Raw genomic sequence first — 20009 nt, 5'->3', positions numbered from 1 at the left:
CTGACATGCATACTTTCTCATGTACAGAGAGATATGAAAATAACTCCAAAAACACCACTTCAAGTCTGGGTGAGGGAAGAGAAAGTCTCTAATAGATGTTCCTCCTTTCACCATTTCTGTCTATACCCCATGCAATATCTGACCCTGGACAGTCAGTGAATGACCCTGGATAACCTGCCAAGAGTTGGTTATCTCAGTCTGAGAAGGTTTGCCTCAAGTGCTCAAAGGGGAAGAGGAACAGTCAGATTTTCTGAACAGGCTTAGTGCGCCCTCTGCAGTTACGTTACATATCCTACACTCACACTCACAGTCATTACTGAATTATTTTCTAACCGTATGTATGTAGCCTGTTACAAAGTACCACTTCACACATTAGGCCTACACCCCTACAGAATAAAACGTAACAACCTTAAACAAGAGACACACAGCACATTTATTTTTTGCATTTATTTCCATTAAAAAAAAACATTTGTACGAGTAACTTTAAAATGTTTAACAGTACCAACATCTGCATGGAATTAAAAACATGAAATTGTTCTTACTTCACTGTCACATCACTATGTGATTAATTAACATGCCAACACAACTCACTCACCCAACCATGATCTAATAAAGATAACATACTATTGAGCTGTGGTCTTTATTGATTGGATGATTTTAATTGTCAGTCAATGGTTAACATAAAGAACAATTCCTGATCAATTATTAATTGTGTGCATCATATTCCCTGTGTGTAATGTGCATTGTGCAAAGGTGGATAAGGGAGAGGACTGGCTGGTTGAGTCAGAGTCAATTTTTGGGTTACTAGTGTCCATGTAACAGCCCCTACTTCATGTTGTAATCATATAGTAGCACGGCCTGGATGCACCAACACCAGGTCAGGGGTGGCAAACTCATTTTGCCCCAGGGGCCACATTCGGTCTTCAATGAGGTTCCAAGGGCTGCAATGAAAACGTGTTGTATTTCCTCGCTGTGGTTATCAGGGAGCTGGACACAGTCAAGAAACTGCAGGTCCATTATAATTTTTTCCCCTCCAAAAAAAACATTTTACTCAAACCAACCGTGGGCTAGATTGGATGTGTGTGTGCGTGTGTGTGTGTGTGTGTGTGTGTGTGTGTGTGTGCGCCAGCATGTTTAGACCACACAGCTTTTTTTCTCCTCTCTGGTTGAGTAGCTGCTGCTGCTTGGTCTGCTTCTCAGAGGCAGGTGTGGACAGGAGCCATGGGCATGCCGTGGGCAGACTCTATGGGCATGTCTGCTCCCTCTCCATGTCTGTACACCTCAGTGCCAGTCTGTGTGGGCACCAGAGGCACCACTGGCAGAGCTGTTGGAGAGAGATAGGCATCAGACTGGCATTACACACACTGAGACTCAAATTGCATGGCTTTTACTACAGGTCCATAACAGTACTCTTTCAGGACATTAAGTTACCGTTGGTGAGCTAATCCCCTAAAAAAAGACACTAAGTAATTATAGGAATATTAATGATGGGAGACAGACATCAACATCCCTCAGGTGAGCTCAGAGCTGTAGGGACTGAGCCTGACGACCAGGGCTGGTGAGAGGGCCCAGGTTCCTGTGAAGTGAGGCTGGGTTAGAGGGCCTGAGACAAGGGGAGCAGTCTGGGCCATGTGCCCCCTGTAGGGCCAGGCTGGCTCTGTGAGGGTGATAAAACACTGGGGATGGTGAGGTCACCGTGTGTTATTACTCTGTTTTGACAGCGTGGGGGCATTACTCAGGTATTCTCTTCCTACTGCTACCATGAAGCACCATGAGGCTGGCGAGACAGACTATCACTTAGGAGAACCATGCTGCTTGGTGTTGTGAGGAGATCTCAGTGAAGCAAACATGCTGCCTCTGTCTGGGACACACGCAGGAAACCAGCGTCTGAGGTTTCATGCACCTGCTGCACCACTAAATACAGGTGTGTGTGTGTGTGTATAAAGGTGTCATACATGGTGATTATGATGTATTTGTTTGCTCTACAGTAGCTAGCTAAATGCATACTAGTACACAAAGTATATTGACTTGTCCATGGATGCATTTGGGGGTACTCACAGCTAGGGACAGGTAGGATGACTGATGTGAAGTTGCTCGGCAACCCGACATGGCCTCCTAGTAGGTCCCGAGACAGGGTGTGATCTTGGGGTTGGGGGAACGTCATTACGTTTGAGTTAGAACCTGAGGAGGACCAGAGAAGAGAATAGCTGTATACTACTACACTACTACACTGATCCAGTTACCATAACAGCTCAAAGGTTACCCTCATTACGAATACTCTCAAGTCAGTAATGAGAGCTCACCATGAAATAGTGTGAAAACAACATAAGTGAAGACACAATGCACAGTGCACAGATTAGATTGTGGGAAATGAAAGTTGACATATGTTGGGTTGAATTGTTATTGACCTCTGTTGTTGATCTGTAAGGCAACCCAGTGAAAGTCAGTGGTATTCAGTTTGAGGGTTTTTACTGTAAGTATCTCCCCTCTGGAGCGTACCGTGCCCTGTGTGTTGTCCCAGGCCCCCAGTGGCCCCCTCTCCCAGCAGCATCTCCTGCAGCAGGCTGTCCACACTGGGCTCCCCCAGGAGCCTGGCCAGCTGCAGGGTCTCCACCATCTGCCAGGCCACACTCTGCAAGGGGGGCAGAATCAGCAGCAGCTCCCCAAAACGCCCCCGCTGCTCACAGGTGGCCTCGTCCAGCAGCACCTGGGCCTGGAAACGCAGCTGCCGCACTGTCTGAGGGGCCTCCAGCCCTGGGCAGTCTGAGAGACAGGGAGAGAGAGGTTGGGTTAATACTACACAGAGAGAGAGAGAGAGTCATCAATCTAAACACAATATCCCATAATGACAAAGCAAAAACAGGTATGTAGACATTTTTGCAAAAGTATTAAAAATAAACAAATTAAATATCTTATTTACATCAGTATTCAGACCCTTTGCTATGAGACTCAGGTGCATTCTGTTTCCGTTGATCATTCTTGAGATGTTTCTACAGGTTGATTGGAGTTCACCTGTGGTAAATTAAAATGATTGGACATGATTTGGAAAGGTATACACCTGTCTTTATAAGGTCCCACAGTTGACAGTACATGCCAGAGAAAAAACCAAGCCATGAGGTTGAAGGAATTGTCCGTAGAGCTTCGAGACAGGATTGTATCGAAGCACAGATTTGGGGAAGGGTACCAAAAATGTTCTGCAGCATTGAAGGCACAGTGTCCTCCATCATTCTTAAATGGAATAAGTTTGGAACCATCAAGACTCTTCCTAGAACTGGCCGCCCAGCCAAACTGAGCAATCGGGGGAGAAGGGCTTTGGTCAGGGAGGTGACCAAGAACCCGATGGTCACTCTGACAGAGCTCCAGAGTTCTTCTGTGTAGATAGGAGAACTTTCCAGAAGGACAACCATCTCAGCAGCACTCCACCAATCAGGCCTTTATGGTAGAGTGGCCAGACGGAAGCCACTCCTGACAGTCAGCTTGGAGTTTGCCAAAAAAGCACCTAAAGGACTCTCAGACCATGAGAAACAAGATTCTCTGGGATGATGAAACCAAGATTGAACTCTTTGGCCTTAATGTCAAGCGTCACATCTGGAGGAAACCAGGCACTATCCCTACAGTGAAGCATGATGGTGGCAGCAACTTCATGCTGTGGGGAGGTTTTTTAGCGGCAGGGACTGGGACACTAGTCAGGATCGAAGGAAAGATGAACGGAGCAAAGTACAGAGAGATCCTTGATGAAAACCTGCTCCAGAGCTCTCAGGACCTCAGACTGGGGCGAAGGTTAACCTTCCAACAGGACAACAACCCTAAGCACACAGCCAAAAATACAGGTGTGCTTGTAGTGTCATACCTAAGACTTGAGGCTGTAATCGCTGCCAAAGGTGCTTCAACAAAGTACTGAGTAAAGGGTCTGATACTTATGTAAATGTGATATTTCACTTTTTTCTGTTAAATAAATTAGCAATAATTTCAAAAAAACTGTTTTTGCTTTGTCATTATGGGGTATTGTGTGTAGATTGATGAGGGAAAAAAACAATTGAATACATTTTATAACAACGCTGTAATAATAATAATAATAATAATAATAATAATAATAATAATAGTAAATAGTATAGCAGCAGCATAAGTGATGGTGGGTGCGTGGTGGTGTGTGTGTGTGTGTGTGTGTGTGTGTGTGTGTGTGTGTGTGTGTGTGTGTGGGTGTGGGTGCGTGGTGGTGTGTGTGTGTGTGTGTGTGTGTGTATGTATGTGTGTTTACGTGTGTGGGTGCAAGAGTGTCTGTGTAGGTGGATAGGTGGATATACATGTAAACAGGGCTGAAAAGTGACTGGTAGCAGGAATGTATAAATACATGTGCTTATGGTAATATTCTAATGGTAATATACAGTGTACTGTACATGTAAACAGGAGTAATGGTGACCAGTAGCAAGAGACATCGATAGATACTAATGGTAATAGCAATCAATAATCAATGAACAGAAGAGTAATGGTAGTAATAAATCTAATCAATACTCATTTTAGCAACAGAGTAGGTGTTAGGGGGAGCTGTAGTTGTTAGCCATTTAACAGGCTTATGGCCAAGGGATGGAAGCTGTTTAGAAGTCTTTTGGTTTGAGCCTTGATGCAAAGGTATCGCCTGCCGGACAGGAGCATTGAGGACAGTCTATGTCTCGGGTGGCTATTGTCTTTGGCAATTTTTCAGGCCTTTCTCAGAGAAATGTACTGTCACACCCTGATCCGTTTCACCTGTCTTTATGCTTGTCTCCACCCCCCTCCAGGTGTCGCCCATCTTCCTCATTATCCCCAATGTATTTAAACCTGTGTTATCTGTTTGTCTGTTGCCAGTTTGTTATGTTTGTCCAGCCTACCAGCGTTTTTCCCCCTGCTCTTGTCTGTTTCTAGTTCCTGTTTTCTAGTTTGACCATTCTGCCTGCCCTGACCCCAAGACTGCCTACTGTTTCTGTACCTTGTCACACCACCCTGTATTATTGACCTCTGCCTGCCCTGACCCCAAGACTGCCTACTGTTTCTGTACCTTGTCACACCACCCTGTATTATTGACCTCTGCCTGCCCTGATCCCAAGAATGCCTACCGTTTCTGTAATTTGTCACACCATCCTGTATTATTGACCTCTGCCTGCCCTGACCCCAAGACTGCCTACCGTTTCTGTACCTTGTCACACCACCCTGTATTATTGACCTCTGCCTGCCCTGACCCTGAGCATGCCTACCGTTTCTGTACCTTGTCACACCATCCTGTATTATTGACCTCTGCCTGCCCTGACCCCAAGACTGCCTACCGTTCTGTACCTTTTGGACTCTGAACTGGATTACTAACCTCCTCCCTGTAGGCTGTCTCATCAATGTTGGTGATCAGGCCTACCACCTTTGTGTCATCGGACAAACTTGATGATGGAGTTGGAGTCATGCGTGGCCACGCAATCATGGGAGAACATGGAGTATAAGCACACACCCCTGGGGGGCCAATGTGTTGAGGGTCTGCATGGCGGGTTGAGTAACAGTGGTCTAGGACTTAAATGAACCGAGTGGTGAAGGAGGCATGTTGATAGAAGTTGGGCATCACTTGTCTTAGTGACTCGCAACTAAAATCACTGGCAACAAGAAAAGCAGCCTCCGGGTGCATGATATCTTGCTTATTTATAGCCTTGCCAGCTTGTTGTTGTTGTTGTTGTCCTGAGGTGGAATGTACCCTGAGTGTACAAAACATTAAGAACACCTTCTCTTTCCATGACATCGACTGACCAGGTGAATCCAGGTGAAACGTATGATCCCTTATTGATGTCACTTGTTAAATCCACTTCAATCAGTGTAGATGAAGGGGAGGAGACAGGTTAAATAAATATTTTTAAGGGGGGGTGCAACTCAATATTAGGAAGGTGTACTTAATGTTTTGTACACTCAGTGTATACAGCAGTCATGATAACAGTCATAGGTACACAAAGAGCCCAGGGCAGATGAATCAAAGTTGAAGTTGAACTCGGAATTGAGGTTATTAACTGCCGATCTGATGTTCAAAAGATTTCGTCGATCATAGGAATTTATGAACGCCAAAAGAATCACAAAATAGCAAAGTTGGGTCAGAGCACGCAAGACGGCAGCCATACAGTACGGCGCCATCATCACATACAGTACGGCGCCATCATCACATACAGTACGGCGCCATCGTCACATACAGTACGGCCCCATCGTCACATACAGTATGGCCCCATCGTCACATACAGTATGGCCCGATCGTCACATACAGTACGGCCCCATCGTCACATACAGTACGGCCCCATCGTCACATACAGTACGGCCCCATCGTCACATACAGTACGGCCCCATCGTCACATACAGTACGGCCCCATCGTCACATACAGTACGGCCCCATCGTCACATACAGTACGGCCCCATCGTCACATACAGTACACGAGAGACACTTACATGTACAGTATGCTTATACTGAGAGACAGAGTGAAGCCACTGTGAGGCAAACAATTCCTACAACACAGCACTGAGACAAATCCTCACTCTGCGGCCCTAGGAGAATAGGGAGAGATGGGATTGCTGTGGGGACATTATACAATATACTTCTTTACTAATTGAAATGCATTATGTGTAATAAACTAAACAGAAATTATTAGAGAAAGTTTAGGAAAAGGTAGTAGGGCAGGGTCACACAGGACAGAGCTGAGCACACGTGCGGTGTGTTTATTTCTGTAGGTAGTCAGTCATCTGTGTCAGACTTGGCCTAATGCTGCTGTCTACTGCTGTGCACTGCTGTGCCAGTTTGGCCAGTCAGTCTGTCAGACCGGTGGCCTGGCTCTGCTGTTGTAATCACCGCCTCAGGCCAACAGGCTGTAAAGTCCAGCAGCCAGTCACCTCTCCCTGCCAGGACCAGGACTTCGCCCAGATATTAATAGTTTCTCCCCAGAACACGGTGAAACCTGTCCGCCAGGCCAGGACAAAACAACAGGGTGCCAAGGACAGAGCACAGAGAGCAGAGAGAGCAGAGACAGTCCCAGGAGAGAACAACTGTGAAATAAAAAGATTCCTGGCGAAAGTCTCTTCCTTTGTCTGAGGACAGAGGAGAGGTGAGAAGAGGTGAGGAGGGGCAGGGGGGTGGCTGGTGGTGACCAAAGGACTGACTGACCAGGACTGAAGAAGACTATGGTTTTAAGGCAGGCAAACTCGCTGTTGGTGATGTCCAGCTCTCTCAGAGGCTTGACCAGCTCCTCCAGGATCCGGGCAGCCACCCTGGACACCTCCACCTCAGGACCGCTCACTGGGATCACAAAGTAATTACCTGCAAACACAATCCACATATTTGAATACTTACTTATGATATAAGTAAAGTAAAACTGTAAGTATAACTTTATACATTAGGTAAGTCTGCTTCCTTTATCAATATACACATATGGTAAAAGCAGCATAGCTAGTCGACATTACCAACATTGGGTAAATATTTTTTCAATTCTATAACAATGATGAGAGCACATCCCAGACTCAGCTGAAATCTATATATTTTACCCAGAAGGATAATGTCATTGTAAGGCAGGGAGCGTTGAGCCACCCCTAGGATGAGGTGTTCAGCAGAGTGGGCTCGTAACAGGGATACCTGCACACAGACAAGACACAGCACAGTACAGAGACAACACACAGCAGCCATTACACAGACAGCCATCCCTGCAACGTGAGTATTCCAACAGCTAGTGATCCAAAACCCAACACAAAGACAGCTGGGCTGAATGTGACCGCCTGCTTAGACAGGTGCAGCTCACATGTTCATACAGACACATTAAGTAGGATAACATCCATAGTTCCAAACCCTGTCGTCAACGGGGAGGCTGCAGAACTCGGGGATGCGCTTGGCCCACTGCACCAGCAGGAGGAGCTGCTGCTTCATGGACTCACACACGTCCCCCACGAGCGCTATCTTCTTGGTGTTGATGTCACAGCTCATAGGGGAGGTCAGGGCTGGAAACTGAGAGTGGCACACAATAATGAGAGGTTCCACATTGGCCCTAGGTGTCAGTGTAATGTGAGAATGAAGAGAGGGTTGGAGGAGATGGATGGGGCAGGGTGCAGGGGTGAGATGATGGGTGCTTGGACAATCGTGAAGGGCAGAGCAAGCAGAGGCAGGTAGGGTATTGGGTGGGGGAAAGGTCACTTCAGAGAATGGTGGTAATAGAGAATATAAGGGTGTAAGATGAGAAATGGATTTTGGATGTGTGTTGTTGGTGGGTTTGTCTCTGGAACGATGCTGTTGGATGGTGATCAGAGCCCCTTCAGCTCACATTGAGGAGACATCGCATGAAAACTTGACCCAAATGGAAAACAGCTTGGCCAAATTTTGTGGTTCATTTGTCCATCATCCAATTAATTTCTGCCGCATTCCTTTCGCATACAAAGAGGATATCTGGTTGTTATTATGTATTTGAAGCCAATTGAACGCTGGCACACAATCCAAGCCCAGGCACTGCCATTACATAGGACTGCTGTGATCAGATGTGAGTCTCTCTGGGCAATTTGGCAATTTCTAAGAAGTAACTGAATCCAGCCTGCAGCTAAAATCTCCAGGGGACCTTAATGGCCGGCTGTCTAAAGTGCAGCCTGTATCCTCTCCATCTCTAGCCCTGCCACTGCTGTGTTTCTGAGAAACAGATAAGGGGCTCTACTCTGGGCTGTATGGGAAATGGAAGCCTCTGGAGCACTCTGTGGCTGTGAATAGCGAGAGGTTTTAGTGACAATCTCTTACCTGATGCATGCTGGCCTCTGCCTGTAACAGTACACTGATGGACAGAGTGCCCAGCCCCTGTCCCTCTCCTCTGCGGCTGCTGATGCGGTCCCGCTCGTTCTGCACAGCTGGAAATAAAAGAATAGGAGGGAGGGAGAGTCCCTGGAATTCTTGTGTTCACTGTTTTACTTGGACAAAGTATACTCAATGGAGGGGTAACGTTGTAATTACAGCATACACCTACACTGAACAAAAATCTAAACACAATACCTAAAGTGTTGGTCCCATGTTTCATGAGCTGAAATTAAAGATCCCAGAAATGTTCCATATGCACAAAAAGCTTATTTCTCTCAACATTTCTGCACAAATTTGTTTACATCCCTGTTAGTGAGCATTTATCCTTTGCCAAGATAATCCATTCACCTGACAGGTGTGGCATATCAAGAAGCTGATTAAACGGCATGATCATTACACAGGTGCACCTTGTACTGAGGACAATAAAGGCCACTTTAAAATGTGTTTTATCACACAACACAATGCCACAGATGTCTCAAGTTTTGAGGGAGCGCGCAATTGGCATGCTGACAGCAGGAATGTCCACCAGAGCTGTTGCCAGATAATTTAATGTTAATTTCTCTACCATAAGCCACCTCCAACGTTGTTTTAGAGAATTTGGCAGTACGTCCAACTGGCCTCACAACCGCAGACCATGTGTATGGAGTCATGTGGGTGAGCGGTTTTCTGATGTCAACGTTATGAACAGAGTGTCCCATAATGGCGTTGGGGTTATGATATGGGCAAGTATAAGGTACGCACAACGAATACAATTGCATTTTATCGATGGCAATTTGAATGCACAGAGATACCGTGACAAGATCCTGAGGCCCATTGTGAGGCAATTTTTAGGTACTGTATCTGTGACCAACAGATGCATATACAGTGGGGCAAAAAAGTATTTAGTCAGCCACCAATTGTGCAAGTTCTCCCACTTAAAAAGATGAGAGAGGCCTGTAATTTTCATCATAGGTACACTTCAACTATGACAGACAAAATTAGAAAAGAAAATCCAGAAAATCACATTGTAGGAATTTTAATTAATTAATTTGCAAATTATGGTGTAAAATAAGTATTTGGTCAATAACAAAAGTTTATCTCAATACTTTGTTATATACCCTTTGTTGGCAATGACAGAGGTCAAACGTTTTCTGTATGTCTTCACAAGGTTTTCACACATTGTTGCTGGTATTCTGGCCCATTCCTCCATGCAGATCTCCTCTAGAGCAGTGATGTTTTGGGGCTGTTGCTGGGCAACACGGACTTTCAACTCCCTCCAAAGATTTTCTATGGGGTTGAGATCTGGATCTATGCCCTTGCTGATGGAAGGAGGTTTTCACTCAAAATCCCACGATACATGGCCCCATTCATTCTTTCCTTTACACGGATCAGTTGTCCTGGTCCCTTTGCAGAAAAACAGCCCCAAAGCATGATGTTTCCACTGCCATGCTTCACAGTAGGTATGGTGTTCTTTGGATGCAACTCAGCATTCTCTGTCCTCCAAACACGACGAGTTGAGTTTTTACCAAAAAGTTATATTTTGGTTTCATCTGACCATATGACATTCTCCCAATCTTCTTCTGGATCATCCAAATGCTCTCTAGCAAACTTCAGACGGGCCTGGACATGTACTGACTTAAGCAGGGGGACACGTCCGGCACTGCAGGATTTGAGTCCCTGGCGGCGTAGTGTGTTACTGATGGTAGGCTTTGTTACTTTGGTCCCAGCTCTCTGCAGGTCATTCACTAGGTCCCCCCGTGAGGTTCTGGGATTTTTGCTCACCGTTCTTGTGATCATTTTCACCCCACGGGGTGAGATCTTGCGTGGAGCCCCAGATCGAGGGAGATTATCAGTGGTCTTGTATGTCTTCCATTTCCTAATAATTGCTTCCACAGTTGATTTCTTCAAACCAAGCTGCTTACCTATTGCAGATTCAGTCTTCCCAGCCTGGTGCAGGTCTACAATTTTGTTTCTGGTGTCCTTTGACAGCTCTTTGGTCTTGGCCATAGTAGAGTTTGGAGTGTGACTGTTTGAAGTTGTGGACAGGTGTCTTTTATACTGATAACAAGTTCAAACAGGTGCCATTAATACAGGTAACAAGTGGAGGACAGAGGAGCCTCTTAAAGAAAAAGTTACAGGTCTGTGAGAGCCAGAAATCTTGCTTGTTTGTAGGTGACCAAATACTTATTTTCCACCATATTTTGCAAATAAATTCATAAAAAATCCTACAATGTGATTTTCTGGATTTTTTTTCTCATTTTGTCTGTCATAGTTGAAGTGTACCTATGATTAAAATTACAGGCCTCTCTCATCTTTTTAAGTGGGAGAACTTGCACAATTGGTGGCTGACTAAATACTTTTTTGCCCCACTGTATGTATTCCCAGTCATGTGAAATCCATAAATTAGGACGTAATGAATTTATTTCAATTGACTGACTTCCTTATATGAACTGTAACTCAGTAAAATCGTTGAAATTGTTGTATCTTGCGTTACTAATTTTTGTTATACATTTAATTTTGACACTCATCTGTATTGAGACTATTTCAGAGCAAATAAAATGTCCAAATCCCCCAAGTAACATCTCTAATTTTGATTCTGATTCTGCCAACATATTAAACCTGACTATGTAATTAGCCAAAGGAAGGCATGATGGAGGGCTGACAGTACAGGGCCTGATGATTGGGATTGTGTCTGACAGAGGAGACTGTCTCATAGTGACCTCTGTGCCTGTGTCATTACAATGGATGACCTCAGCCTGATTTCAGTCTGCTCCACAAAGTCAGACAACAAGCCCCAGTCTGAGAGCAATCAGTCACCACAGCTGACCTCTCAGCAGCCAATCAGGACCCTATTAATCAAACTGGAGCTGCAGAGACAGAGACAGAGAGAGACCTCTGCCTTGGAGACATGGCAGTGGGTGATGATGTCACAAATTAGTCCTCCACGGAGCACAAGTGAAGTGATAGATTGAAAGTGGCTGTGGACATTCAGCAAGGAGAATAGGAGGAGTACAAATATAGATCGTTGTCAAAAATGGTTTGTTAGAATTTGTTGTCTGGATTAATGTACAATTGAAACACATTAAACCAAAGGCTTATACACATTTTCAAAATGGCATGTTCTGATATTTTGTGGCATAGCTTTGCTTTTTACTAAATGCTATGCTGAGTGGTCTGCAAAATGAATATGGCAAATGTTTGAATCTTTCTCCCTAACCATCACTAAGGGGGCTCAGCTCAGCTTCAGTTTCTCTCTTACGTAACGTTCCTCTGGAATGAGGGCTCAGAAAAGAGAGGTATTTCTCTCTTGAAAAAGCCAGAACAAATAATTGCCCATGCTCTGCCATTTTAATTATTCATGTGAGGGGCCATTCATGGATCCTCTAATTCCGTCTCTCTCTCTCCTGGTTATCTGCGGCAGCCAGTGGAAGATAAGGTCTACAGTGCACACTGCAAACAGCCACTCAGTATTGCTCAAGAGAGCAGCATGTTGATCTTGTTGCTTTTCCCCCACAGTAAGTGGTGCATACACTCTTAGAAAAAAGGGTTCCAAAAGGTTTCTTCAGCTGTCCCCATAGGAGAACCCTTTTTGTTTCCAGGTAGAACCCTTTTGGTTCCATGTAGAGGGCTCTACCAGGAACCAAAACATTTTCTTCAAAGGGTTCTCCTATGGGGATAGCCAAAGAACCCTTTTCGGTTCTAGATACCCCTGCACATCGACTCTGTACTGTTACCCCGTGTATTTATTCTACGTGTTATTAGCTTTCTAATATTCTGTTGTTTATGAAGCATGTGACAATTTGTTTTTGATTTGAGATAGCACCTTGTAGACTATACCGCACTCACAACCCCTGCCTGAGCCTCCACTACCCACCCCCGCATGGCGTGCCTGCCAACCTCAATGCCCCCCTTGGCATTGGACATGGTTATGCAATGTGGGTAAATATTGTGATTTGTCAACTTGCATATATGCTTATGGCTTTAAAAACAAAATGCTGTGTGTGCGTGTGTGTGCTGGCAGGCTTTTAAAAAATCTCCTTTGAATTAATAATGTGGCAATGAATTGTGTAATTACTTTGTAGTGTGGTGCCATACAGTATGTACAATCTATGTCATGATTAAACAACAAACCGTCTCTCTCACCTTCCTTTCTCATGCCTGCTCGGAAACATTTCCGAAGCCTGCAGTAACGGCATTGGTTCCTCTTGTCTTTGTCCACAACACATTGCCTGCTGAACCTGCCGACCCACACACACACACGCACGCACACACACACACACACGCACGCGCGCACACACACACACACACACACACACACACACACACACACACACACACACACACACACACACACACACACACACACACACACACAATTAGATAAACTTCAAAACAGGACAACAGTTGTATGATTCTGTAACACACAATCAGACACAAGTCTCACACTATGGGCTTCTGTAATTGTGATGGCGTCAGATCAGTGCTGTACAATTTCTGTGTTGTGGACATACACATGTTCAGACAGGCTCCTAACACTTAGTTCCAGACATATAACCACCTTTCAATGAAACCTGCGAAATGACAACTCCTATAGTCCATACAGTGTGGTAAAATCAACTTCTCACATGTGAGAGAGTAAAACGCATCACACCATTGACTTGGAGTCTTCAATCACTGTATTAAGGTTATTGTCTCTTTGTCTGAACAAAACCCAGAGACTATGACACAGAAGTTGGCTTTCTAATTCTTGGCCAACACAACTCTCATACTTTTCACTTCACAATGGATGTGGTTGAGAACCGTACCACCAGAAAAAGTAATCAGTTATTGAGATGGGGGTTGAACACTGTGAATGAAAGTACTGTACCAGCATTTCAGCTACATTTTTTTACCAGCTGCCCTAGTCGTAGGCAGTAAATTTGTCTCTGTATTGTCATGTGGGTCGGAGGTGGACAATAGTGCGCCTAATAATAATTCCAATGATCTGCAGTTCTAACAGAACCTTGGTGGTATCTCAAATGACACCCTATTTCCCATTTAGTGCCTTATTGTTATGTCTCAGGTCAAAAGTAGCGCACTATATGGGGATCCAGCCTGGTCTCATAGACTAGACGTAACATAGTAATTGTAAATCCGGGACACTGAAATTAGTATGATACAGTATGTTACATTTGGTATGGTTACATGAGACAGATGGTTACTTAAAGTTGGGTGGTTGGTTGAGGTGGATGGGTGGGTGTATAACGCGAATGTCTAGCAACCCATAGGTTGCGAGTTTGAATCTCATCACGGACAACTTTAGCATTTTAGCTAATTAGCAACTTTTCAACTACTTACTGCTTTTTAGCTACTTTGCAACTATTTAGCATGTTAGCTAACTCTTCCCCTAACCCTTTTAGCTAACCTTTACCCTTTTAACCCTAGCCATTTAACCTAGTCCTAAACTTAACCTTAACCCTAACCACCAAGTTGCAATTGGCCCGTACAACCCAAGGTTTGATATCAGCATAAACAGAAACCCTCTTAAATCTAACCACCAATCCCTAGCTTATGCTAATGTTAGCCACCTAGCCACCTAGCAAGAATTCATAACATCTCATATGTTTATCAAATTCGTAACATGTTGTATGTTTTTCAAATTGTAATTCGTAACATTTAATACTAAATGGGTGATGGACATCCACAAATGAATACATACCATACGAATTGAACCGTAACTAATATTAAATGGAGTGGATTTATTTACAGAATAATACGTAATGCTGTGAGAACAGGTTAGATCAGATTTAAAAAATAGAGCACTCTATTGGGAATAGGTTGTCATTTGAGATGTAGTCCTCTTTTTCAGTGATCTGTGTGGTGATGAGTCTCACCTGCAGGTGTAGGCGTGGTTCTTCCTGACGCTCCTCCTGAAGAAGCCCTTGCAGCCGTCACAGCTGGAAGCACCGTAGTGTTTACCTGTGGCCCTGTCTGCACATATGGAACACACGCTCCCATTGGTCTGTGGCAGCAGAGGGGCAGGCTCCGGCATCATCAACTCTGTCAGTCAGTCACAAGAAAATGATTGAGATTCATACACTACAGCACACTGGAGGTCTGGTGTGTAGCTACTGCATGTGTTGAATTGACTCTTGACACTTGGGGACAGACATGCGAGGACGTCTATTACTGATGACCTCAGGCTAACATTAGAAAGCTTTGAAGATGCACAATGGAATATTGGTCTTGTAGGATACGGTTCTACTTTTACAGAGGGGCCCCCATTGTTGATGAGTAAGTAAACATCTCCAAGCCTTGCTAATAAGCCGCAACAGCGTCCGCAGAGAGCGGATCACTCAGCTGAGAGATTGTCAATGCTGTGTGACAGCAGATAAGCACGATTACAGAGCAAATAATTAATCAACGCCATCATCAGCTAAGGTGATTAATGAATCCCTGTTCATTCCACCTCTGTGAAGGGTAATAACCTTGTGCTGCACATAAAAACACACAACTTTCAAAGGCAGAAATGTGTTGATTGTGAGCTTATAGGGCTGTAAGAACAATGGCAGCGTTGTGTTGTTCCCCAGGTCTGATGAGGTTTGGAGGGGGTAATAAAAGCAGGGTTATAGGTAGAGATATCACTGCTGTATGTTACTGCCAGACTCACAGGCCCTCAGAGGACCACTGCTGCTTATTACTCAGAGGAAAAGGAAACTCCCCATTTAATTAAAGCAGATTCAGGTCAGTGGCAAAGACAAAGTCCACTGGCTAATTTTACACTGGGAGCTCCGTTTTAATTCAATCTCCCTCAGTGTTGCTCTAAATTGTGTCCTGTCAGTGTTCGATCGCTGCAGGATTGTCTCTCTTAAAACCACTGACCGTCAAATATACTTTGTTGGTGTAGTGTTTGTGCAGTCACAGGGACAATGCCCCCAGGATGTAATGTATTTAAATTGCACACTTAGAGTTGGGAGACTGAGCAGCCAGGGATAACAATTTAACATGGAGAATGCTTTCTGTGGTCAAAGATCAGTTCGATTGAATTAAGAGATTAGAATACATCTGCCACACAGCTATCTGCCTTGGAAAGCAGTCTGCTGGTAAAGCATCTCCTTAAAAGTGCCAAAGAAAGGACCTGATTCAGCAGTACAGACTCCTAATGATGATAATGATGAGTTCAAATTAGATTATAAGGGAAAGCAGAAGAGGGGGAGATCTTTAGATCACCCTCAGTATTGTCGGGAGTAATGACCGTTGTATTCACAGCATTTTGTGGAATGAAAAGCTAATGTCATTTTATCCATGAGAAAATGGTCTTACAAATTCCTGTGTGCATGAGAGCTACATTGTAAAGCGCTGAGAGTACTTTTTAAAACCATGTTTTTCCAAGGGCACTGGGTCTCTTTTTGTAAGCCTGGTTTTCTTTCCAGCTGAATGGAAAGAACAGGTTTTAAAAAGTTACCAAGATCTACTCATGAATTTGAACTTATAAAAATGAATGGATATTCAATATTTTATATTATTTGAATGTCCTTTGAATATCATACAAAAACCCTCCCTCAAATGTCCGACCGGTGTTTTGGTATTGTTGTGCACCAGTCTATGAGTGAAGGACAGACAGGTAAAGGTGTCATTATACCAGACGTACCTGTCTCTACAGGAAACACCCTGAGGTTGTCAAACTCCAGCATGGTGTAGGAGGGATCAAGGGTGGTGCTGTAGTCTGTGGAGTCCAGATCCAGCACGTTCCCTGACAGCTTCATGGTTCTGGTCACTGCTTCAAGAGGCCACACTAGGCCCAAATAAAAGTCTGATTTATATGAGCAAAGGAACCAGAACAGGCTGCTGCACGATCTTCCTCTTCAGTTCACCACTCTGTTCCAAAATTACCCACTCTTTCAGCACAATCACTTAATTCCTCTGTGTCTTCCTGATTGTCTAGCTCAGGTAAATCAATGTGTTGTCATTCTGTGTGACACCGCTATTCCTCCACTCGGTCACAGGCCTCCAGAGTCCTGGTTCCTGTCCTGTGCTGATGTTTTCCTTGGCCCAGTGAATCATGTGCACCTTTTAGATTCTTCCTTTTCTTATCCCAGTATTCCTGGCAGGCAGTTCTTACTCAGGTTGTATAACAGAACAAGTTATCCAGTATGTATTTAGCTGGTAGCTAATGTTCCAGATCAGTGTGACAGATGCCAAACAGCCTTCCAAAGGAGGGAAAGAGAGAGACACTGAGATTTGGCCCACTGTATGTTTGCGACTCTCTTATCAGAGTAGAGTATAATAAAGGTGAGGGTTCAGATGGAGGCAGGTAAACATGACTCACTGGGAAGAGAAAAAACAGCCGATACAGTCAATGAGCTACCTTATCTTAATCACTTCTACGGCTGAGGAAAAAAGGACAGCAAAAACTAAAGTATATGACCAGATCAAAGGTCATCATTACAATGTGTTGTCAGTTACTGCAGGTCAGTTCAGAATGGTATTTGAGTACCGCTGATCAATGTTTGATATTTGTAATTTCAGTAGACTTCTATGGACAAAAGATGCCAGATTCTCAAGTTTGAGTGTAATTGTAACTGGACGAGAGTGTGTGCTATATTTCACCACTGGGGGCAGAGTTAGCTAGTTCCACCGGTCTGCACTCTACTCTGTTTCACAACGGGGAGGGGCTTCTTTCTTCACCTTTGCCCATGTGAAGAGCATGCCATCAGCTGTTTGGAGGTATTGATCAGAGGTAGAGGGATAACGTGTTTGCAAATAAAACTATACCTCCCCTGGGCCCCTTTATACAGATAGTGAATGCACTGTAGATAGCCTTTCTCTCTGACTTGTCTCTACATAAAACACAGGTTCAAAGCAATGGAGGGTCATCTATGTCAATCTACAATATAGTGACATTAGTATCTTCACAAAGCCACTTAGTGGTCTATCTACTGTTGTAGTAATGGAGTACCAGAATAATACAAAGCACCATATTAACAATCATATCATATTGTTTTTAGATTATTACGAAAGAAACGTGAAACAAAGCAGTGGACAGTAAAGTCCAACATGTATTTTTCAGTTTGCATCCAAAAATGGACAGAGATCTCATATTAATGTCCTTCATTTTTAATAGAGTAAATTCCCAGACATCTATAAAAATGGACATCTGGGTTGAAGAAGTAAAAAATTATAATAATATGAGCCAAATCCTTTGTGTGCAAGAAATCAATAGTCTGTCTTACATTATAACTGAACAATAATAAATAGACTGTCTTATATTATAACTGAACAAATTGAGCATTCTAATGTTAACATTACCTCCACATCAGCGGAGGCTGCTGAGGGGAGGACGGCTCATAATAATGTCTGGAATGGAACAAATCCAATGGTATCAACCACATGGAAACCACATCGTTGATGTGTTTGATACCATTCCATTGACTCCATTCCAGACATTATTATGAGCCATCCTCCCCTCAGCAGCCTCCACTGCTCCACATGGCAGAGACGATATGAGGATGACGACAAGTTCATACAGTCTACAGTGCATTCAATACACTAGAAAACTTCTCAGCTCCCCCACTGACATACCATAGTCATACTGGGGCCATTTTACCCTTCCTGGGCTGAGACACTTCCTAGCCATCTGCAGAGGAGATAGATGTGCGAATCTGCAGTATATTCTGGACCTTCAGTATGTGAGACATTGTGTGTAGGCTAAAGTATAGGAGAGTGAGGAGTTTGGAAAGAACTAAAGACATAGAGAAATGTGAACGTGGCCATATGATTTTTACAAATTATAACAAATTATATGTCAGACCACATATGAGCTTTTCCAGGAGCGATATCCATCATGCTTTGGTGTAATGGGATTTCCTGGGTGAGCAGCTCTCCTTCCCTGAATGTCACGCTAGGCCGCAGGTCAGACCTCCCCTGGCAGTGGCTCTCTCTCTCTCATGCTGCAGCTCTGTTAAGGTGATTGATAGCTCATAAAACCTGTCAGTCACGGCAGGACGAAGGCAGGTCCTTGGTGCCCTGTAAAATTATATCAGGTCCAGATAAAAAAATTACCCTCAAATTTAGATTATCTTGCTAAAGCATTCTAGTGTTCACAACTTGTATTACACAAAACAAATCACACCCCTTCACTTGTTACGGCCTGAATTTAAAATTGATCACATTTAGATTTTTTTTCCGCTGGTCTACACACAATACCCTATAATGTCAAAGTGGAATATGACTTTCAAAATGTTTAATAATGAATACATTTTTTAAATCTGAAATGTCATGAGTCAATACTTATTCAATCCCTTTGTTATGGCAAGCTTAAATAAGTTCAAGACTAAACATTTGCTTAACAAGTCACATAATAAGATGCATGTACAGTAATAGTGTTGAACATGCTTTTTGAATCACTACTTCATCGCTGTACACCGCACATACAGTTAGGCAGTGAATTTCAAACACAGATTCAACCACAAAGACCAGGGAGGTTTTCCAATGCCTCACCAAGAAGGGCACCTATTGGTAGATGGGTACAAAAAACAAAACAGACATTGAATATCCTTTTGAGTATGGTGAAATTATTAATTACACTTTGGATGATGTATGAATATCAAATCAAATGTATTTATATAGCCCTTCGTACATCAGCTGATATCTCAAAGTGCTGTACAGAAACCCAGCCTAAAACCCCAAACAGCAAGCAATGCAGGTGTAGAAGCACCCAGTCACTACAAAAATACAGGTGTCCTTCCTAACTCAGTTGCCGGAGAGGAAGGAAACCACTCCAGAATATCATCATGAGGCCAATGGTGACTTTAAAAACAAGTTACAGAGTTTAATGGCTGTGATAAGAGAAGACTGAGGATGAATCAACAACATTGTAGTTAAGCCACAATTCTAACCTGAAAAAGTGAAAAGAAGGAAGCCTGTACATAATAAAAAACACTCAAAAACATGCATTCTGTTTGCAACAAGGTACTAATGTAATATTGCAAAAAATGTAGCAAAGCAATTATCTTGTTGTCCTGAATACAAAGTGTTATATTTGGGGCAAATCCAATACAGCACATTAATGATTACCACTTTCCATATTTCCAAGCATAGTGGTGGTTGCATCATGTTATGGGTATGCTTGTAATCATTAAGGACTGGGGTGTTTTCAGGATAAAAAAGGAACAGCACAATAACCTAAAACACAATGCCAAATCTACACTGGATTTGCTTACCAAGAAGACAGTGATTG

The 20009-nt window shown here is 43.6% G+C and overlaps 1 protein-coding gene across 1 annotated transcript; it reads right to left on the bottom strand.

Annotated features, from left to right (window-relative positions):
* Positions 1-432: 432 nt before the first annotated feature.
* On the bottom strand, positions 433-17014 carry LOC109895392 (hepatocyte nuclear factor 4-beta). Its single transcript, XM_031830912.1, has 10 exons — positions 16422-17014; positions 14665-14830; positions 12935-13029; positions 8759-8865; positions 7829-7984; positions 7531-7618; positions 7154-7306; positions 2500-2763; positions 2059-2181; positions 433-1324 (listed from the first exon to the last, which is right to left on the bottom strand). Exons 1-10 carry the CDS (start codon positions 16534-16536, stop codon positions 1197-1199), a joined length of 1395 nt encoding a protein of 464 aa, XP_031686772.1. The 5' UTR covers positions 16537-17014; the 3' UTR covers positions 433-1196.
* Between the last annotated feature and the right edge of the window lie 2995 nt (positions 17015-20009).

Source organism: Oncorhynchus kisutch, linkage group LG8, assembly GCF_002021735.2.
Source record: "Oncorhynchus kisutch isolate 150728-3 linkage group LG8, Okis_V2, whole genome shotgun sequence".
NCBI classification, from domain to species: Eukaryota; Metazoa; Chordata; class Actinopteri; order Salmoniformes; family Salmonidae; genus Oncorhynchus; species Oncorhynchus kisutch.
This window is presented reverse-complemented; position numbering and strand designations above follow the sequence as displayed.